Source organism: Tetrahymena thermophila (genome assembly GCF_000189635.1).
Source record: "Tetrahymena thermophila SB210 genomic scaffold scf_8254645, whole genome shotgun sequence".
NCBI lineage: Eukaryota > Ciliophora > Oligohymenophorea > Hymenostomatida > Tetrahymenidae > Tetrahymena > Tetrahymena thermophila.
Genome location: NW_002476413.1, coordinates 839,580 through 861,346, shown reverse-complemented (window position 1 = coordinate 861,346; position 21,767 = coordinate 839,580). Strand labels below are relative to the sequence as shown.

The 21,767-nt window shown below is 20.9% G+C and overlaps 6 protein-coding genes across 6 annotated transcripts; 2 read left to right on the top strand and 4 right to left on the bottom strand. All coding sequences in view use genetic code 6, as the record gives it.

Moving 5' to 3' along the window:
• Positions 1–5: 5 nt before the first annotated feature.
• TTHERM_00125690 (hypothetical protein) lies at positions 6–428 on the top strand (the record flags this gene model as incomplete). The annotated part of the gene is made up of 1 exon (XM_001016248.1): positions 6–428. The coding sequence occupies one exon, from the start codon at positions 6–8 to the stop codon at positions 426–428; it is 423 nt and encodes a 140-aa protein (XP_001016248.1).
• Positions 429–1,804: 1,376 nt separating this feature from the next.
• TTHERM_00125700 (transmembrane protein, putative) lies at positions 1,805–3,259 on the bottom strand (the record flags this gene model as incomplete). The annotated part of the gene is made up of 1 exon (XM_001016249.3): positions 1,805–3,259. The coding sequence occupies one exon, from the start codon at positions 3,257–3,259 to the stop codon at positions 1,805–1,807; it is 1,455 nt and encodes a 484-aa protein (XP_001016249.2).
• A 729-nt stretch (positions 3,260–3,988) lies between these two features.
• On the bottom strand, positions 3,989–6,837 carry TTHERM_00125710 (cyclic nucleotide-binding domain protein, putative; the record flags this gene model as incomplete). Its single annotated transcript, XM_001016250.2, has 12 exons — positions 3,989–4,079; positions 4,300–4,389; positions 4,613–4,702; positions 5,055–5,144; positions 5,220–5,309; positions 5,516–5,605; positions 5,793–5,882; positions 6,072–6,161; positions 6,285–6,374; positions 6,508–6,597; positions 6,695–6,744; positions 6,799–6,837. The coding sequence occupies 12 exons, from the start codon at positions 6,835–6,837 to the stop codon at positions 3,989–3,991; spliced, it is 990 nt and encodes a 329-aa protein (XP_001016250.2).
• Positions 6,838–8,849: 2,012 nt separating this feature from the next.
• TTHERM_000125709 (transmembrane protein, putative) lies at positions 8,850–16,554 on the bottom strand (the record flags this gene model as incomplete). The annotated part of the gene is made up of 16 exons (XM_012797706.1): positions 8,850–8,871; positions 9,020–9,128; positions 9,268–9,595; positions 9,646–10,728; positions 10,777–11,413; positions 11,498–12,885; positions 12,950–13,411; positions 13,473–14,002; positions 14,074–14,407; positions 14,464–14,732; positions 15,014–15,358; positions 15,409–15,555; positions 15,615–16,019; positions 16,078–16,245; positions 16,295–16,341; positions 16,448–16,554. 16 exons carry the CDS (start codon positions 16,552–16,554, stop codon positions 8,850–8,852), a joined length of 6,381 nt encoding a protein of 2,126 aa, XP_012653160.1.
• A 1,255-nt stretch (positions 16,555–17,809) lies between these two features.
• TTHERM_00125740 (hypothetical protein) lies at positions 17,810–18,748 on the bottom strand (the record flags this gene model as incomplete). Its single annotated transcript, XM_001016253.2, has 1 exon — positions 17,810–18,748. Exon 1 carries the CDS (start codon positions 18,677–18,679, stop codon positions 17,810–17,812), a length of 870 nt encoding a protein of 289 aa, XP_001016253.1. The 5' UTR covers positions 18,680–18,748.
• A 1,991-nt stretch (positions 18,749–20,739) lies between these two features.
• Positions 20,740–21,057, top strand: TTHERM_00125750 (transmembrane protein, putative; the record flags this gene model as incomplete). Its single annotated transcript, XM_001016254.1, has 1 exon — positions 20,740–21,057. One exon carries the CDS (start codon positions 20,740–20,742, stop codon positions 21,055–21,057), a length of 318 nt encoding a protein of 105 aa, XP_001016254.1.
• Positions 21,058–21,767: the final 710 nt, after the last annotated feature.

Sequence of the window (21,767 nt, the reverse complement as noted above, 5' to 3'; positions counted from 1 at the left end):
TAAAAATGAACGGAAACAACGGTGCAATACACACTGCTAGGATATTTAGAATAATCAAAGGAATTAAATTATCAAGAGGATTGAATGTAGAAAGATTATAGAAAGAGCGCTCGGTCTATGATAAAGTTCTTGTAGGAGTACAAATAAAATTAAATAGAATACTTTTTATTGTAGGCAAATATTATATGAATAAGCAAGTTAGGGTGTAAGCAAATATCAAACTCAATAAGCTATAGCAAAACTATTCTTCTGGACAGCTGAAGGTTTGTGAATAAAATGGAACAGTTTAAAACATTAAAAATTAGAATGTCTCATTTTAGTATTTGATTTGTGAAATATTTAAATATATGTAAAGAGCAAGAACTAATAAATGTGCAAATAGCATCTTGAAGTATTATACAATATGGATGTTCTTAAATGAGGTATGAAACCATGATTCACACACTGTAAGTATCTTCAAGAAATATCCAGAAGTGTAAGCAGTAATTGAAACTCCTAGAGATATGAGTATTTAGTTAACAAATATTATATTAGTCGTCTGCATAGTCTATGAATTAACAATTAAGCTTGTTATAATTAAGCTGCAAATTACAAATGCCACATTTAATAAGAAGATAGTAACTATCATAAGTAGTTTCTAAAATCCATTTATCGCTTTGAGGTCTTTTTTCTTTTGGCTAAGTTCATTTTCTATTCCTTCAATTTTTTTTCCTTAACGGAAATGCATCAAATTTCTAATTCTGCTTATCAAAGATACTTTCATACGCTCAACATAATCTAGCTACTAAATATTCATATCCCAACTGTTAAATACTAATCTAAAAGCTTTCAGCTTTATGCTGTATTATGCTTTATAAGCAACTTCTTCCCTTGCCTAAAGCAGATACTTGATCAAATTCATTAAAATTTATAATATCACCATTAAAATAAATCTAAAAAGTATTTTTAAAAATAAATTGGTAAAATTAATTTATTTATTTAAAAAAATCAAATTCTTTGTTTTAAAATTTTTTGCTTGAAAATTTTCAAATTAAAATTAGAAAATTTATAAATGATAGCATGCATAACAATGCCAATAAAAATATAATTTTTGTGAATATTTTTAAATTAAAATTAGAAAATTTATAAATGATAGAATGCATAATAATTTAAACAAAAATCTAATTTTGGTGAATATTTTTAAGTTAAATTAGAAAATTTAAAAATAATAGCTTAAAATAGTCAATAAAAATCTAATATTTGTTAATATTTTTAATTAAAGTTAATAAATTTATAAATGATAGATTTTATAAAAATGTCAATAAAAATCTAATTTTTGTGAATATTTTTAAATTAAAATTAAAAAATTTGTTAATGACAGAATGCATAAGAATGTCAATAAAAATTTAATATTTGTGAATATTTTTAATTAAAATTAATAAATTTATAAATGATAGATATTATAACAATGCTAATAAAAATCTAATTTTTGTGAATATTTTTAAATTAAAATTAAAAAATTTATAAAGGATAGCATAGTAATTTTAATAAAAATTAAATTTTTTGTAAACAATTATTATAAATTTATTTGATATTTAGTTAACTCTATTGATAATTATGAATTTTCTAATAAAAATGATTAAGTAATCTTCGAAAGTAAAATTGGGGATTTGATAATTATCTTATTTTTAAATTAAGCAATAATTATGATTGACAATTTGATCATTTTATAGATTTCTTGATTTGATAACTTAATATAGACAACCCAATTAATTAATTAATCGAGAGATTTAAAAATTATCTTACGATTTATTAGTTCTCTTTTTCAAAAAATTGGCTAGTAAAAAAATCTATGTTCTGATTTATTTAATTATTGTGAATGAGTTGTAACAGAAAGAATTTTTAGTATAGAAAGAATTTACGTTATGGTGTAAGAAACATGAGTATTGTTTGTATAGTTATGACTCATCAAATAGCTGACAAAAGACTAATAGTTTGAATCAAATTTCTATGAAGAGTTGATTAGGTAGTCAAAATAAAAATACATATAAGAAATAGCTATAACAAGATGAAGGAATATCAAATATGTTACAAATTCAAAATAAATTATAGCAGAATCTCCAATTTTCTAATTTATTTTCTTATAGTATGACTTGAAAGGGTTTAAAACATTTAATATGTTAACTATCTTGTACAAAAAGCTGTTTTTTTTACTTTTAGTTTATCTGGCAAAGGCAGATATATCATTTGCTCTCCTGATATAATTTCTCTCTGATGAAATAATCTAGTTGCTATTTGCCTTCAAGTCAAGTTTATTATTAATTGTATTAAGTAGCTGATTTTGCTAATCATATTCCTTAGCTAAGCTATTGTTTATTAATTCTAACTTACTTTTTCTTTTCTTTTCTTCTACTAATTAGTTTTTTAAATCTTATTTTTCCAATTTAAGCTAATCAACTTCTTCATTTTCTGCTGAAAGTATATTTATATTTGGAATTTAACCCTTTAGCGCTTAGCTAGGTATTTAATGTGTATTATTTGAATTTACTATTAGGCCAAGTTGCTATTATTTTTTATCAAAAAGATACTATTAGGAAGTATTAGACTCATTTGAAATGTTAGAAACCACACTACTTCTTTTTCTTTATCTTATTACTGTCTAGCTACCAGTTTTATTATTTGAATTATTTGTCTATAAGTTATAGTCCTCGTCTATGTCTGCATTTGTTTCTTGTTTGCTATTACCTCCACTGTTATAAACTAAATAATTATCATTTATATTAATAGTTTTCGCTTTTTGAAGCCTTCTTTATTAATTCAATATCTTATTTTAGCTGTGAGGATGAAATTAAAATGCAGTTCCATCATTTTAAACTTTATTTATGTTTAAATGATTGTTTTAATAAGTCATCTACCTTTTTTTTGGCCTTATTTCTATCTTTTAAGGAGAATCAATACTTTTAGATCTCTACCTTTAAAGAGAAGGATCTTGAGGAGTAATAGTTTTTTACCTATTTACATCGATCCTTAGAGTTTGTTATCTTTTAATAGATTTTTTTCTCTAATCCTACTTTTAAGAGTGATTTTTCCTGTCTTTCCTTTTCTTATGATGCCTCTTTTTTCTATTATCAACTGAATCTCCATCATTACTTTAATTACTATTCTTGCTTTTTTTACTCTAATCCTCTGAATCGTCGTTATCACTTCCACTTTCGCTTTCGCTTTCAGAGCTTTCTGATGATATAGATGATAGACTCTCTATAGATCTATGCCTTTTCATTGAAACAACTGATAAAAATAAGTAAGTTTGAAAACTATGTAGTAGTTCAATCTCTTTGTTGATTATAAGTTATATAGGAATAATTAAGATTTATGATTGATTATTTTAAAAATTTAATAGAATTTTGTTTCGTTATAGCTGTATATATAATTTTAAATAATAAAGAAATCAATCAATTCAATCTAATTGCAAGTTATTATGATTACTGGCTAAATTTAAAAATTCAACTTTTAGATTTTGTTACAAAAAAATATATAAATTTGTGTATCCAATCAATTAGTTACTTTAAATTTAAAAGAAAAATAAAAATTTATGTATCTTATATTTTTGTTGCATTTTAAAGCATAAAAATATGTTAGCAGATTCGTGTTTATAGTAATTTTGATAAATATTACAATATCACATAAGACCCTTAAACAATATCAATATTAATAAATAGCCCTTTATTCATAGCATAATTACACTTTGAAAATAAAAAAATATTATCAAAAACAAACAATATATTTGACATATTTTCAATTTTATAAGAATTTAATTGAATGAATGAATGAATGAATAAATGAATGATATGATTAAATTAAATTTTTTTAATTTATCTGATTTATTTTTTTAAAAATAATCTTTACAAATTTCTAATATATAAATTATTGAAATGAAATCAAATAAAGAAGCAGCACAAAATTATTTAAAGTTTTTTACTTTTTTAAATGCAAATATAAAGTTTATTAATCATAAAATAAAGCTTTTGATAATTAATCTCTTGATCTTAGTGAGTTTACTTTTTAATTAATTATTTGAATTGAGTTCAATTTAATTTATGCTTTTAATATATTTAATAAAAGTTAAATAAACATAAAAAATTGATAAATTTAGCTTATTTTTTAATTTAAATGCAAATATTTTTATTATTTTTGATTTATTTTTATAAAATTATAAAAAAGCAAACAACTTAACAGCAAAAAAAATTATTTCTTTGTTGAGCTTCTTAGAGATCATTTTTGAGATTTTTTATTTAAAATGATTAAATAATTTATTTTTACCTAAGGAATAGCTATAGAATTTTGAGATTATTGCAATTTTGTAAAGCAGAGCATAAATATAAAGCACCATTTGACCGAATTTTATTTGAGCTTGTAATAATTAGAATAATTTTGTAAGCAATTTAAATTTAAAGAGAATTTATTTTTATAAAAAATACATTCTTAATTCTATAAATTTATAATAACTTAAGTTACTAAAATTATTAATTATTGGATATCAATTAAAAAAAAAAAATCAATTTTCATAATATTTTATTTCATTGACATGCAAAAATTTTTTAAAATTAAAACTAAATTAAATAAGCTAACTTACTTCAGCCAAAGATCTAAATTTTCAAGATTATTAAATTTTTTTAAGTGAGATCCTATAGCTTAGGCACCAACACATGTAATTGAATTCTCCCTTTTAAAAAAAGAAAAAATTATTTTCTGTATCTCTTTATTCAAAAAATTTAAATAATTTTCTATTGAAAAATTATAAATTATAAATAATTATTATAAATAGAATTAAGTGAGTGCTATCTATAAATTATTCATTTTATTAGTTACATATAATTATTATTATTGATTTTTAAAATTTATAATATTAATTATTTGATAATTGGCATTTTTTAAGAAGTAGAATTATTGGAATTAGGGCAGATTTTATGAAAAACTATTTTTTATTCCTATGCTAAATCATAAGTAAATGTTAATGCCACCCACTCACCTAAAAAAGTAAAATTAATCTCTGTGAAATAATTAAAATTTTCAACATTAAGTCAAGTGTCAAATTTCTTAGATTTATACAGTTTGCTAAAGCGTTAAATAAACCTGAAGCTCCACTGTCGCCAATTTCAGTCTACCTTTCAAATTAATTTTAAAATTTTGTGTGTTAAAATTTATGTTGAAGTAAATATTTCTGTGAAATTTTTATTTACCTGAAATCAAGTCTCAAAGTTTTGAGATTAATGCAATTTATTAAAGCAGAGCCTAAATTTATAGCACCTTATGCAGCAATTGTATTATACCTTTAATTTTTTAAAACATATTAATTATTTAGATTAAAAAAATTAAATGATACAAATTGTTTTTCTATTAAAAATAGAGTATTCTAAAAACTAAAAGAATAATAATAAACTAACAAATTAAAAAATTTCCTTTTATTTTTAATTTATATTAAAAGTTATTATTGACATATTAACTTCAAATAAGTTTCTTTGTTTATTTTGTTTACCTGAAAAAGAATGTCAAATTTTTTAGATTTAAAAAGCTTGCAATAACAGATCCTATTTAAGACATACAATTTCCACTTATCTAATTCTCACTTTTTATTTATTTGTTTATGAGAAAACATTTTTAGAAGTTTTAAATTTATATTTCTTTTGAAAATTCTTTACAATATAAAATTAATCTCTTTATGAATAAAAATGCTCAATTATAATATAATTTTAATTTATCAAATGAATTAATAAGTAAAATTAATTATTTTTAAATCAAGAAGATATTTTTACATAAGATCAAGTGTAAAAGCTTATAGATTTACACACTTTGCTAAGCTTTAAACTAAATTTGAAGCTCCCAAGTCTCCAATATGATTCCATCTTTTGAGATTTATTCAATTAATAAGCAATAGATTTTAAAAATAGTTTACAATTAAAAATTTTATTAATATAACGAATCGCACTAAAATAAATTAAAATACAAAAAATAATTAATTTTCTTAGGCATTTTATCAATTGAAATCAGTCTATCTTTTTTATCTATTAGCTTTCATAAAAATTAAGTTTTACCTGAAATACAATGTCAAATCTTAGAGTTAATGACATTTTTATAAGGCTAAACCTAATTATGATACACCATTACAGTTAATCTAATTATTCCTTGAAATATTTAAAAGGAAATTTAGTAAAATAAATAGTTTTTTATTACTAAATTGAATCAAATTCAAATATTGATTGATTCTATAAAATTCCATATAATAATTTCAATGTAAATATTTTTACATCAAATCAATTCTCAACACTAATATATTTGTTAAGTTTCCTAAAGCACAGCATAAACTAGAAATACCCTCATTACTTATTTCATTTTCTCTTTTAATATTTTATTATGTGTGTAAAATTTTAAAGACCTCAAAAATGAATTCATAAAAAATATTTAAATTTTGGCATCAAAAGATTAATTAAAAAAATATGTAATAAATAAGCAAAAAAGTTCTAAATCTACCTTAGAGCAAGAATAAGAGTTGAGAGATTAATACACTTATCTAAAATTTAGCTTAGCTATTTTACACCTTCATCACCAATAAATTGTTCCCTTTAATATTTATCAATACATTTGTATAAAAGTTAAACAAATAAGAAGGGTTTATTTAAAAAAAAGCAAAAATATTCATATTTTTAATTATTTTTACATCAAATCAACTTCAATCTCTGTATGAGATAATAAGGATGAGCTTAAAATCTTTAATTATTTTAAAAATAAATTTAAGAAGCCTTTAAAAAAAGAACAAATTACATCTTCAATCGAATAAAAGCATTTTTATGGTTTTATCATTTTATATTTTTAATAAATTTAATTTAGAATATTCTTTATATTTTATGATTAACTAAATTTATTTTGTTTATTATTTTGAATAAAAATAGAAATAAATATTGCTTTTAATTAAGCAAATTATAAAAATTTAACTTTTCAAATTTAATATTCTATTTAAATCATCTCAAAGATTTTGAATTTTCATTTTCTATCAAAAATATATTTAATAAAAATAAAAAATATTATTACAAATTATTAATTAAATTTAATTTAAAAAATTATTTAAAATAAACAATACATTTCAAAAAACTAATTTAAAATTTAATTTATTAGTTTGTTTGTTAGTTTGTTAGAATAATAAATAGCAGGTAATAATTTTAATTTTTTTCAGTCTTATTTTTCAGTTTCTAATTGCTAAGAAATAGTGATAATCTCATCATTATCTGCTTATAGCTATTCAATTTTTGAAAAAATATTGAAAGGATTCTATTCATTTTATTATTTTTTGAGCTATTTCTAAATATCAATTAATTCTAATTTATCTTTATTTAATTCTAATTCATCTTTATTTAATTCTAATTTTAAGAAAATATTTAATTAGAATAGGATTTAAAAAATTATTTTACCTTAATTTATAATCAAATTTATATTTTTTTAGAAGCCTTTTATTGATTATGTATTTTTGATAGGCTATATGATGCTATTTTTAACTTAATCTGTATCTTAATTGAGACTAATTTACTCTAATAAATTAATTTAATTTAATTTTTAAGAATTTTCATCTAATTAATCTAATTATAAAATAAATTAGTTTTAGTCTGAGTGAGCTAATGATTCAATTTTTATATTTATCTATTTTTATGGTGTTTATTCAATTTAATTTGACAAACGAAGTGAATCTTTTTTTGTTTATTCCTTTTAAGGTCTTTCTTTCATGCTATCTAAAACTAAATATATATATACAATTATTTATTTATTTATTTATTTTAATGATATCAAAAATTGAATTATACATGCATATTTCTAGTCCTGAGGAGATTTAGAAACTTCAGCAATTAGTAAACAAGATTGACTCATAGGTGAGTTTATACTTCTTATTTTATTATCATAGATAGACTATGTTTAATAAAAAGCATCTATTTTAGAGTTTTTTGTTTTCAGATATTTATTATAAATAGGAAATGTGCCTGTTTAATTCGTATTTTCTAATTAATTAAAAATATATTTTAAAATATTTAAAATAAATAGAAAGTACTTACAATAATTAAGAGATTGTCTAAAAAGCTAGTGCCTTTAATCTTAGTTTAAATTTGATAAACTTAAAAGTAGTTTTTATATTTTTATTTTCAACTCAGGCTTCACTAGTTTATCTCTAGATTTAAAGCAATTTAATATTTAACAAATTTTATTTAAAAATTTTGAACTCTAAGTAATTTTTTAAATAAATTCAAGTTTTTATTACAAAACCTTAAGTATTATATATAAGATAAACAAAGCATTTAGTGTAAAGATTATAACAAAGCAACATATTTATAGATATTTTTGTTAAGTGTAGCTTTAAAAAATACAAAGAAGCATTGTATTAGCACATACTTTAGTAGAATAATTATCTATTTAATTCAGCTATTTCAAACTATAAGGGTTTAATTTCCTTGCTAAATAATCGTAAAAGCTAATTACAAAATAACTCAGAATACCTTTTATAACTGCATTTTATGAAAAGAAACTGAGTATAATAATAATAAAGATTTTTTAATTTATTTTAATGAATTCCCAATAATAAACATTTTTTTTATACTCTTTGAATAGGTAACCGTACTTTAAGTTTACTTAAATGCTATCCAAACCTTAATTTTTTCTATATTAATAAACTTAAAAGAATAATATTCCTGGAATAGCAAAGACCCAAATAATCAATAAGGGAATTACTAGGATAGAGCTATAAAAATTATAATCTTCAGAATTACATTTGTAATTCATATTAATAAGGACATATGATGTTTTTCCTACTTATCTACAGGAAATTAACCCAATCATTTATGAAACTAAATCTGGCTAAAGGAATATGAATAAAAATATAAATGCTGTATAGATTGAATAAATATCATATTTTTTAGATTTTTAGATAAACACTTGAATTATTTTTTACCAAATAGCATAAATTATCAAAACTATTATTATTGCTTATAATGAAATAATTAACTTTAGGTAAATCATTGGTATTTTAGAGCTAGAATATCTTAAAAGACAATCGAAATAATCCACTGAACTTGATATTGGAACTCCAATAGTTGAAGTTATTTCTAGCAAATCTAATTTAACATTATAAATTTATGATAAAAAACTAAATTAAGAAATAAAACTCTTAATCAAAAATAATTCAAATAAATTATGAGAATGAAAAAAATATTTATTAACAAATTTATCAATTAATTTTTAAAAAAAATTTACCTGATTTAATGGCTAAATTGAAAGAAGTTACAAAAGAAATAATCTAAATGTAATTTGTAAAAATTTTTATGTAGCTTTTTTAAACTAGGATTTAATTTAATAAATGTGACAGGTTAGAGCTGCTATTTTATCTTTTTCTAGTAATTACTTAAATAAGAATTTTCGATATCTAATAGTCTCTATCATATTTTAATGTCATCTAAAGCGAAAAAAAAATCCAAGAAACACTTAAGAAGAGCTTCCATAGATTTTACTAAGAATCTTTGCATTATGTGCACTGATATTTATTTATTCTTGTGAAACTCTCTCCCCAAAACTATCCATAAATCTTTTAAAGTAAATTTTGTTTTTAAAAAGTATTAAAATTTAATAATTTACGTCACATTCTTCACATAATGGACCTATATTTCCAGTTATGCATACATAATTTCCAAATGTTTTTCCTATACAATTTTCTTTTCTATTGGTACATTCAATAATATCTGAACTATTTGACTCTTCTCTCCAAAATCCTTATACAAGTTAAATTACACCGTTTTGACATATTCCTCCATCTGGACAAGGATAGCAGCTTGTATAATCTAGGCTATACTTACCATTTTCACATGTTTAGCATTCTTAGAAATTATTGTATTTATTTATTATTTCTCCAATTAAGCAACTTCTAAAATTAACAAAGACATCAAACGTGTAATTAGAATCATATTGGCTAGTAATAGGATTGTATATTTTGATTGAATCAGATGTAAATTGAATAACAGCAGATGATTCAGGTAATCCAATAAGTTGAAGATTAGAAAAATTAAAATTATGCTATGTAGGGTCAATATTGATTTCTGAATTACCTCTTATGTAATATTAGATTGAATTTTTTGTTCTATTACTCACTTATATTTTAGAAGTTAGTAATTAATCTTTTTGTTAAATAACAGTTATATTCCTATCATCTCTTAGCTAAAATATAAAATTTGGAAGATTTCCTCCACTTTTAAAATCATTTAAAACTATTAATTTAGTACTTTGGTTTTATTGCTTGTTAAATTATACTTCATTTGTTAAAAATAGAGAAGTAGGATAAGAGAATGTATTAGAACCATATAAACTAGCTTTATTGTTTTATATAGTGTTTGAATCATAAAATGGATTTATGCCAAAATTTTAAATCGCTCCTCCTATTTATGCTTAATTATTTTATAAAATTGAATTTTTTATCAAAATTTATTATTATGTTGAATTATTAGAATCACTAGTTATAAAAATCGCTCCTCCAGATCCTTATTATGATAAATTATCGTTAAATACAGTTAAAAATATTTTTAACTGAAATTAATCTTCTTTATTTCCATGAATATACAATGCTCCTCCATCTTATTTAGCTTAATTCCCCATAAAATAACAGTTAGATATTTGATTTTCGATTGATCTTAAACTTTCAATAAAAATAGCTCCTCCTCCTATTGCCTATATTATAAAAATAATTTAATTTAAATGAAATTTTTAATTGCTTACTTTAGAGTAAATAAATTTAGTCTAGTCAATTTAAAATGTTGAGTTAGCCATGTATATTGATGAACCATAGCAATTCTAATAACACTAGATATGTTCAAAAAGAGTATGATCAGATATTTGTAATTATGAGTTCTCTATCAAGATCAAAGAGTTATTTTAATAAGGTAAATTTGGCTTTAAGCTTTATAGAAACCTGGTTTAATATACCTAAGTATTATTTAGGAATTATGATTTTTGTATGATAAGCTAACCTATTCCAAAGTTGATTAAGCTCTTAGAAAATTTACTATATTAAAATACAATATCTGTCATATTTATATTAGAGGATGTAGAGTTTATAAACAAAGGAGATATCTAGTTGGGTAGATTATATAAATTGCTAAATAAAGATTTGGAAATAGTAATATTTGAATTTTGAGATTAGACCAATGCCTAAGATTGCAGGTTTTAAATTTAATTTGTAAATTGTTACGGAAAAGTAAAATTCTAAGTTTAAGTTTGCTAAATATTCTAAAATTATGTTATCGAATTTGCTGAATTAATAAAAAAATTATTTTATAAGCCTAAAATATTTGTCAAATAAGCTTATATAATCAGGATTGTATTTTTTTTACTAGAAGTTTGAGTATCTGTGTACCTTTTACAAATAAATTTAGATTAATATAATCGATTATTAAATTTTATTTTTTAAAGTGGTTCTATAAAAAATTAATTGTTTTACTTAATAGATATTGCTTCAGAGTCTTTATTAAAAGAGTAGATTTCAGTAAAATTACATTAAGAGCATTTAAAAAATAAATCTGAGTTAGAATTATCGATGTATAATACACTTCCTTAGAAATTAGAATAGCCTTGTACAAAAGATGTTTAATTTAATTATATATTTAGATCATTACTTAGAGATTCAAGGTACATAAAAGCACCCTAATTTGCTGTAGAGTTAACGAATTATGTACCATTTATTACTAGATTATTAAACTTTGCTCTTATAGACCCTCCTTCTTACTTAAATTGTGAAATAGGATCTTAAAAGTCAAATGAAGAGTTTTTAAAGTTGCATTGATTGATAAAAATTTAATTAGATTATAAATAGACAAAGTTATAGATAGAGTTTGATTTTGAATTTGTAAATTATGTTTCTAAAATAGAAGTATCTCCTAGAGGACTTACAATTTATAAAGCTGTAGTAGATTGAATCTAAGAGTTAATTAGACCAATAAGTAAATTATCATGGAAGGAACATTAATAGATTGATATGTTGGAATAATATTGTGATGAAATGTATATTGGATTAGCTGGAGAATTTGATTTGGTTTGATTAAACTAACAATTATATATCTCTACATTTTAAATTGTCATATTAATGTTTGAATACTATTATGTAGTGATACTCATAATTGAATTATCTCTTGCTCTAATGTTTGATACTTTCATTAATTTCAAGTTAAATTACTAAATTTCACTGAATTATATAAAACCACCAAACTTTATATTATTTCTTCTATCATAAAATACTTTGTCGTTTTAGTATGTTAAGTTGTATAAATTAACAAAATTAGAAAACTAAACTATGCAAAATGATATTTCATATTGATTGTAGACAGTAACATTTTATAGAGTAATATTTTTTATTTGGTTCGTAAAAAATAGGGAAGACGTTTCAATGACTGCCTATTAGCCTTGAATTTAGGAGAAATAAGAATTATCTGAACTAAAAACATTGCTGACGTACAGACTATGTTAAGGAACTGAATTAAAATAATAAATAGAATCGAAAAACAAATATTGGGCTTGAATGTAAAATTTGTTTTATTAAATAGTAATATTTTGGAAGATAAACTCTAAATTCTTTTAGTTAATATTACCATTAGTAGAAAATATTTTCTAGTTGCAAAAAGAATTATTTGCTATTAACAAATTAGTTACTTAAGACTAACCAACCTGAAAGAGCTATCCTACTTATTCAGGGGGATTAACATAGTAACTGCTACAATTATTATTTTATATTATCATATTATCAATAAAAAGTTAAGTATCGCTTATCTAATTGAGTATACTCAATTGACTATTCAGTGTAGAATTCAACAACTAAAAATTTCTGAAATAAATCTTTAATATTTTTAAATAGAATTATTATCATTATTATTTAAATAAAATAATAAATTTAAATTACTTAATTTGATTTATCGATGGTTACAATCTGGTTTGTATTTGAGAGATCTTTATTAGCTAATATTATGTTAGAAATTGTGGTGGTAGAATTATTAATTTATATTTAGAAGCAGTTAATTAATGAATTTTAAGAAGTATAATCTAAATTATTAAGGAAGCTATTTTGAACATTTGTCAAGTAAATGCCACAATTCTACTAACTGTTATTAGCTGATGTTAAGATATTGAAATTAAATAGAAGATTGTCTAATGTAAGAGAATTATAGTTTGAAAATTAAATATAATTAGTAATATTTATCTACCCTTTTTGAGATGAGTTTAAATTTTTAATATTCAGACTTATATTGCTTCCAAAATCAATTGATATAAATTCTTCAATTAAATTAAAGGTATTTGATGGGTCAATAATAATATTTAGATTGATATTTTTTACATCTGAAAACAGCTATTAATATTTTTTAGCCTATTTATTAAATTTATTATTTTGAATAAAATAAATAAGCATTTATATTAATAAAAAATACATTGTAAAAAGCTGTAATAAGACTTGATGAAGTTTAAAAAGGCGAATCAATAGTCCCTAAGCCATATATTAAATTACTTTACTTTGTCTCAGTGGTATTAAAATAAAAATCCATTGAGCAATTCATACAAGAACTAATATCATTTATGCACTTGACAATTTCAAAATATATATTTGCATAAAAGTATTAAATCCACAAGATTTATGTTTCTGGAAAATAAGTGAAATTAACAACATAATCATATTTTTAATATTAATTTGTTGACATGTTCATTACTAATTAAAAACTGCCTGATTAAAATTTAAAAATGCTAATAGTTCCAGAAGAAAAATCATAAGTAAATAGTAGCTAAATATCTTCAATAAATTTTAAAACATCATGTATACTACTTAGCTTGATTATTTTTTGAGTTTATCCAGAAATCATGTTAAAACTGATAACTTAAAAATCATCACACTCAACTATCAAATAAATTCCATTTATGTCATAACGCATAGTACCGGTTAATGGATTTAGACAAGCATATTATGCTTATAATTTATTAATAATTAAATAAATTCATATAAATAATTGATGAAATTATAAAGTAAATTTTATTTACTTATTGTAGATTTGTATTTAAAGTTTGTAAAATTTTTAGCATCCCAAACATAGACATTGCCTATTACATCTAAGCCTATAATCTCTTAAGAGTAATCACAATACAAAGCAAAACTAGTTTAATTAATATTGTCATCTGGATTATTTGACACTAAAACTTGAAATTAAAAATTCCACATATCAATGATATGAAAGAGAAATTTTTGGTTATTCTTTTTTATCGGTAAACTCAGTACAACCCAAACTTAATCTTAATTATTATTTTTTTAATAGAAGGCAACAGGCTTCAATATTTCTGATGGTATGTTTAAAGATAAGTAATCTAGACTTAAATACTATTTTTTATAAACATTTCACTTTACAAGATTAATTGCTTAAAAAATTATTTTACATGTGCAAATGAATTTAAATTGTCAAGGGATGTTTTATAAAATTTTATAATATGTCCTACCTATATAATGATATAGCAAAGAGGGTTATTATAAACAGAAAAAAAGCTATTACCAACATATGGTGAATTTCTAATATTAAATTATTATATTATATTCCCTTATATACTATCTTAAGTAATTAGTATTTTACTATCAAAAAGTGAAACAAAATAATAGTTTTATTATAAATAGATTCTAAACTATTTTGTGAACCCATTAGTTCTGTAATCTAATTTTTAATAAAATAAATTCATTCTAAAGTTCAAAAAAATGAAATTTAATTAATAGAATCAGTTAGTTGGTATTTGAAAGGGAGGAATTTTATGTAGTTTTATGGATAAACTAAACCAATCAGTTTAATTGATTGCATATTAGTAAAATTTTTGTTTGGACAGCATTTTTTTTCTCATCTCATTCCCTTCTGCATAAAAATAAATTTAGGATAGTTTTTATCAAAGCTATCGATTAATTAATTCAATTTTTAAAATAGAAAGAAATCAATAAATTTACAAAGACGAATCTGACTAGTATTTGTGTTATAATTATAAACGAATGTAAAAGATTTTTAGTCATCGTCAGAATCATAAACAGGGATCAAAAGCTACTAATTATCTGAATTATGGTACAAAAAAGCATAATAGATTTGTATTCCAACCAATTAAACTTGAAAAGGGTTTTATAAGTTTAAAAAATTCAAAGATTAAACTTAGTTCGTGCTTGGATCTGTGATAACTTAAAAATCAAGCCTATACAAAATGTATAAATCTGATATGAAAATACTTTACTATTCTTAACCAGATATATTAACTCTTATAAATTTGATATTATAAAACTATGTATTGGTCTTAGTTATTGCTTTTTTATAAAATTGGTTTTTTTATTTTTTAATTGTTGAATAGTTTTACTCTAGTTAAATAATTGTATATATGGCTGATTCTTGCAAAAGTGACATATATTGTAAACTTTCAGTACAGTATTATTTCCTGCAAGAAATAAGATATCATATTGGTCATGTGAATCATAATTATGAGAAGAATTTAAAAATCCATCTTCTATAAATTTTCAAAAATATATTTTTATTAGAATTAGTTGTAAAAATTAATTAATTTACCTAATTAAAGATGATAATTATATTGATAAATACCTTTCCTATATTGATAAGACCATGTGCACAAACCTATAGAATCTTAAACAACCAAAAGAACTACTCCGTTATTTTACTTGTAGGCTTTGGAAAATATATTCTGAATAAAAGGATTAGAGTCATATTAGCAGTGGTTAAATCTAAATAAAGTTTTAAAAGAATTAATTTCAACAACATAACATTCGCAGACACCACTACACATAAAAATTAAACCAAAATCTTTGATATAACTCATGCCAATAACTTATCGATAATCAATTTATTTTATTGGTTTTATACTAAAGGGATCAATAATCAAAACGTATGATTAGTTAGAGACTATAATTTTTTTGAGAGGCTCTATATAATCTAATTGGAGTATTTGATATTCAGCTTTTATATTAAATAGTCATTTTAGTACTTAAAATATAATCTTTTTACAAAAATTTACTTCTAACTACTTCTAAAACATTATCCTATGTTGTTGATATATCATCTAAGTATACTGTGGTATGAGCAACTTGTTTTCCGCTATACTAAACACTAATAGCTAGGAGAATGTTTGTCTTTGGTAGCTTCAAGTAATTATTGAAGGTATACGATCCATAAAATGCAGCATCTTATTTTAAAGATTAAAATAAATTTATTTTATTTGTTTATTTGTTTACTAGTCTGGATAGTTGTTTGAGGGCATTGCTACCCATCAGCATACTGACTTTAAATAAAAATCAAAATTATTGTCAATATGTATAAGGACATTACAAAATAAGTTAGATAGCAAGTTATTATTTTATCCTAAATATTGTTTTCAATATCTTTACTTTTCTAATTACAATTAAATTTCTTCAAATAAAATTCTTTATTAAAATAAATCATTGATTTATTATTAATTTTCTATATCATCAAATTTTTAACATTTTAGCCTCATATATTAAATCACATATAGTTATACTTAAATAAAAAGAGTTTCTTTATAAATAAAGTAGATGGTAATGTCAAATAGTCTTAAAAATATCTCAAAAACATCATCTAAATTTATTTATATTCTAAATTCATTTATCATAAATAAAAAAATGCAATTATTATGTGGATCAAAATTACTTTAAATTTTTATATTTTCTTCAATTAAAATGTCTTTCTAATTTATAAAATAACTGTAATTCTTATTTATTTTATGATAATTTAAAAACTTTTTTTATTATTTATTTACCATAAAAAATTAGATTGAAAAATACAAAAATATCAAACAGTTTTGAGTAAGCTTTTATAAAACACCATTCAATTTTATTCAATTTAAACATTTCTAAATAGCTTTAAAACTTTGATTATTATTTAGAAAAATTAGAATCCATCAATATCATGTATACATACCTGACTGATTTCATTTAAGATTATAGATTAAAGATTAGCTTAAAATAAAATGTTATTTTTTATTTATTAGAAATTATTATTTTTAAAATATCCTAATTTTATTTTAAGCAAAGTAAGTAATGTTATCTTAAAAATTCATTTTCATATCAAATAGTTTTTGAATATCAATTTTTATTGTAAAGGATTATTATAATTATGTTGGTCAAAGTAAATCTTAGAAATATTTATTTTTCGTTTTAATATTAGGAAATAGCAGATCTAAACTTCCTTTTTAAAAATTAAATTAAAAAATATGAATAAAAAAATATTATTAAATGTTTAAAATAGAGTTTATCTATCAGTTTAGCTAAATAAAGACACTGATTTTTTATCCATATCTAAACCTATAAATTAGTCCAAATTTAGAACTATTTTAATTAGTTTTTATTCAATTTTATTAGTACAAAACTTATTAAGTTTGTTTATTTCAAAACAAGTAATTAAAAATAAATAATTAGAATTATTATTTTCTATTTTACTATTATTGAATTTAAGAAAATAAAATGAGAACCATAGAGATTAATTCTCAAATTAGAATATTATCATTTATCAATAAAAATATTATTGAAAATATTAAGAAGATTAACAATTTTATAAATAGATTTATACAATTTAAATTGATTTAATAATTTTAGGATTATTCTAATTGGTTTATACATTTTGAAAATATTAAAATTATGATTTGATATTTAGTATTTATTAATTAGTATATTATCTTGTTTGTTAGTAGGGTTGGAGATATTAATTTTTATTTAGAAGGTTGGTTTTTTTTATCAGAAAACTTATTCTAATTTTTTATTGTAAAATTCAAATGCATCAATACACTCATCACATGAGGGAGATTTTTCATCACACATACAAGGATCTTCAATAGAAGATAGAGAACTTCTGTTATCTCCTTTACAATGTTCTTTTCTATCCTTAAGACATTCTTAGTGAATTTCGCTAACTTTATTTAGAATTTAACTTTTTTAAGAATTTTATGAAGACTTGAAATTAGAGAGCTTTTTTTATCTTTGATTGATGAAATTCTAGATCATCTAAGCAGTGATACTTTTTCTAGAGATAGAATCCTTAAGTTTATTGCAGAAAAGCATTTCGAAATCCTCAAAAGGAGGGCAATTTATGATTGAAAACTATGAGCAGCAGTCATATGAGATATTTTATTTAATCTTTTTAAGATTGACAATTTATTCAGATTAAGTTTCTGCCATGAAAACATTATTAATACATTCAAAGAGCTCATTATAGAACTTTAATTAATTTACTGTGATATCTTTTTCTAAGTCTTTCAAAAGGGCAAATATTTCTTCTTGATTTTAGTAATTATCAGGCAATAAGGTAAAAGCAGATTTACCAATAACTTTTATCAGCTCATATTTATCACTTTAAACTTTAACATGATAGTAAAGGTCTTCAAGGAAATCAGCAATAGGCTTGATATATTTCTTATTGGAAGAATAGAGCTTCTATTAGTGATATTCTTCATGGCAAGACTTGCAGACAAGTTAAAGGTAATCTTTGCAAAGAATGTGAGTGCAAATATATTCAATTTTCCCTAAACATCTTGATTTTTTTGAGCACTCAGAACAATTGCTAGCTTCAAAAAACTTTTTGATTTCAGAGAATGAAGAAGAAGACATTTAATTTAATAGTTTTTTTAGAATTTAGATTTTTAATTAATATTTTATATTATTTTTTGTATTATTTAATTATATTTTTACCTTGATAATATGATGATCTTGATTAAATTTAAAGATCTCTAACGCAAATATATTAAAGGTACTTTACATTAAAATAGAAATTTAATAAATTATGTTATACTATCAAACTTAATTATGATTTTTTAATCTATTTGATTATGTTTTCTGTTTGGCTTTTAATTAATTTTCAACGCATTTTCTCATCGTTTTAAAATTAATTATCAATATTACATTTAATATATTTAATCAGAAAGTTAAATTTGAAGAATAACTTTTTTTTATTGGAATTTCTTTATATATTAATATAAAAAAATAACTAAATTCTAGATAACTGATTTGTAGTACATAAAATCATACTTTACAAATATTTTTTTTTGTAATTTAACTTCAAAATTGTAAAATCTATGGACTAAAGATATTCTCTTAAGTTTAAATTTATTTATATAAGTAAATGTAATTTAAATATCTTTCCTTATAAGCTTTATATTTACAATTTAATTTTTCTATTCCTAATTAATTAAATTATAAAAAAGTAATAGATACTGTTAAAAGACATCGTTTAAATCCATTTTTAATTTTAAATTAATTGATTAATTTGGTAATAACGCTTTTTTATTTACTCTTTGAGGATTAAATATAAAATTGGGCTTAAATCAGGTTAAAAATACAGTGAAAGAAATCAAGTTTTTATCTAAATTTATGTTATCTATTTAATAAAATATTATTAAAAAAATATTGATTCACATTGTGTTAAATATAAATTGAATATTGATTGAATATGTATTTTTATTTCTCAAATAAAAAAAAATAAAGTTTAATTTTAATTTTATTGATGAAAGTAATACTGTATTGTATGTATTACTTTTTTAGTTGCTTTGAATTTTTTTAGATTTTTTTTGATGATAAAAAAAAGATTTTTGGTTTTAAGTGATTATTTAGGGGTTCTTAACCAGCTGTTAATATGGTTTATAGTATATTTTGCAATAAATTTAACAGCTTATTATATTTTTTTAAATTAAATTTTTCTAGTAAAATAAATTTGCATCTAAAATTGAAAATATTTAATTTTATCATTATTCTCTCTCTCAGCCTCAATCAACCAATTTCACTTAAATAAGTAAATATTGAAATAATTGATGGCATTCTTAAAAATTTATTATAATTTATTAATAATGAAAACTTCTTAAATAGAAAATTATCCAAAAACCATCAAATAAAAATAAATTATATTAGCTAAATGCTAAAGAAATATAATAAAATTCAAATAATTAAAAATTTATATTTTTAGAAAATATATTAAGTATTTTATAATTATTATAATTAATTGAACCAGCTTCATCCTTTTCTTTGATATCTTTTACCTAATCTAGCTTCCTAAATTAATAGATATTTTGAAGAGATCCAAATATAGTTTACATTAAATTATGAAATATTGAGAAAATAACTGTTTTATTATTTTATATTCAGTTTTTGAAGATCTTATTATATTTTTAAGATTTTTTTCACTCTACTAAATAAAATTTATCATCAAGAGCATAATAAATTGATTGCAATATAAGTTTATAAAAAATATTTTACATATAGAATTTAAAATTTCAACAAGGTTTTTTTGTTTTAGTCTTAAAATTAAATTTAGTCTTCATTTCTATTAGAAAATTTTTGAAATTTTTATCTATAAAAGAATAAGAAAAATAGAAAATATAAAATTATATTAGCAAAAGACTCATTATAAATATAAAAATTATGAAAATAATTCATGAAAATATTTTAAATTATGAATTTTAGTTTTTCTAGATAACAAAAATAAAGGTTTCTAATTATTAGTTTATAAAAGAATAATAGTATAACCTTGCTAATATTTCTTTTATCTTAATTTTCAATTTGTGTATTTTCCCTTGATTATACTATAAAAAAATCTGATATCGAATTATTATTATTATTTTATAAAAAAATTTGATTTCAACATAGAAAATAATAAAAGAAGAGGATACAAAAAATCAATGAAAATTCAATATTATTTAGTTATTAGTCTTGCTTTGCTTTCCGCAGCATCATTCTATTTAATTAATAGAGAATACCCTGCAAATTTATCTGATGAGGGTACTTGTGCCTAAATTTATCCAGGAGGAGGTCAATATTTCTCTTATGAAGCTATTAAAAATATTTGCAAAGGTTAGTCTTTGACTTTTGTTGTTGAATTTGAAGATGACAAGGGACATCGTTCTAGAGAAATTCCTTGTCTCAATTACAAAGAAACATTTGGTTTTGCAGATATTGAAGAATTTAAACTAATTTCTGTAACTTAAGCTCCTTGCTGACAGAATAAACTCCTCTTCAAAATGTTTCTAAATATTAAATATCATGGAAATAAATTATATAAATATATATTAAGTTAGTGATATCTATTATAAATATATTTTTAATTATTTTTTTTAGTTTAGAAAACATTATATCAGCTAAATTATTTTTCATTTTTTTAAAATATTGTTATTAAATCTCATTTATTTATTTATCTATCTTGCCACGTTAATAAAAAATAAGGATTATCTAATATATACTTTTAAACTAAAGTAGCATAAAATTAAAATATTAATAAGAATAATTAAAAAATATAATTTAATTTGAAATTTATAAATATTTTAAAAATAGTTTTCGTATTCATAAAAATTAATTTTAGCTGAAGCTTTGATTAATCCATCTTTAGGTTTTTAATACTCTATATAATTTTATTTATTTGTATAGAAAAAAAAGTAAATTGTAATGATTTGTATTAATTTCTCTACCATTTTTAATGAGTTTTTACTCATTTTTAATAGTGCAAAATTAAGTAAGTTAGTTTATTTAAAAATGAGTAATTAAATTATAAATGATAGAATTATTATTTTCTCTTTTACCATTATTGAATTTATGAAAATAAAATGAGAAACATAGAGATTAATTATCAATTTAGAAAAAAAAAATCAAATTAGAAATTATCATTTTATGAATTAAAATAATATTGAAAATATTAAGAAGATTAACAATTTTA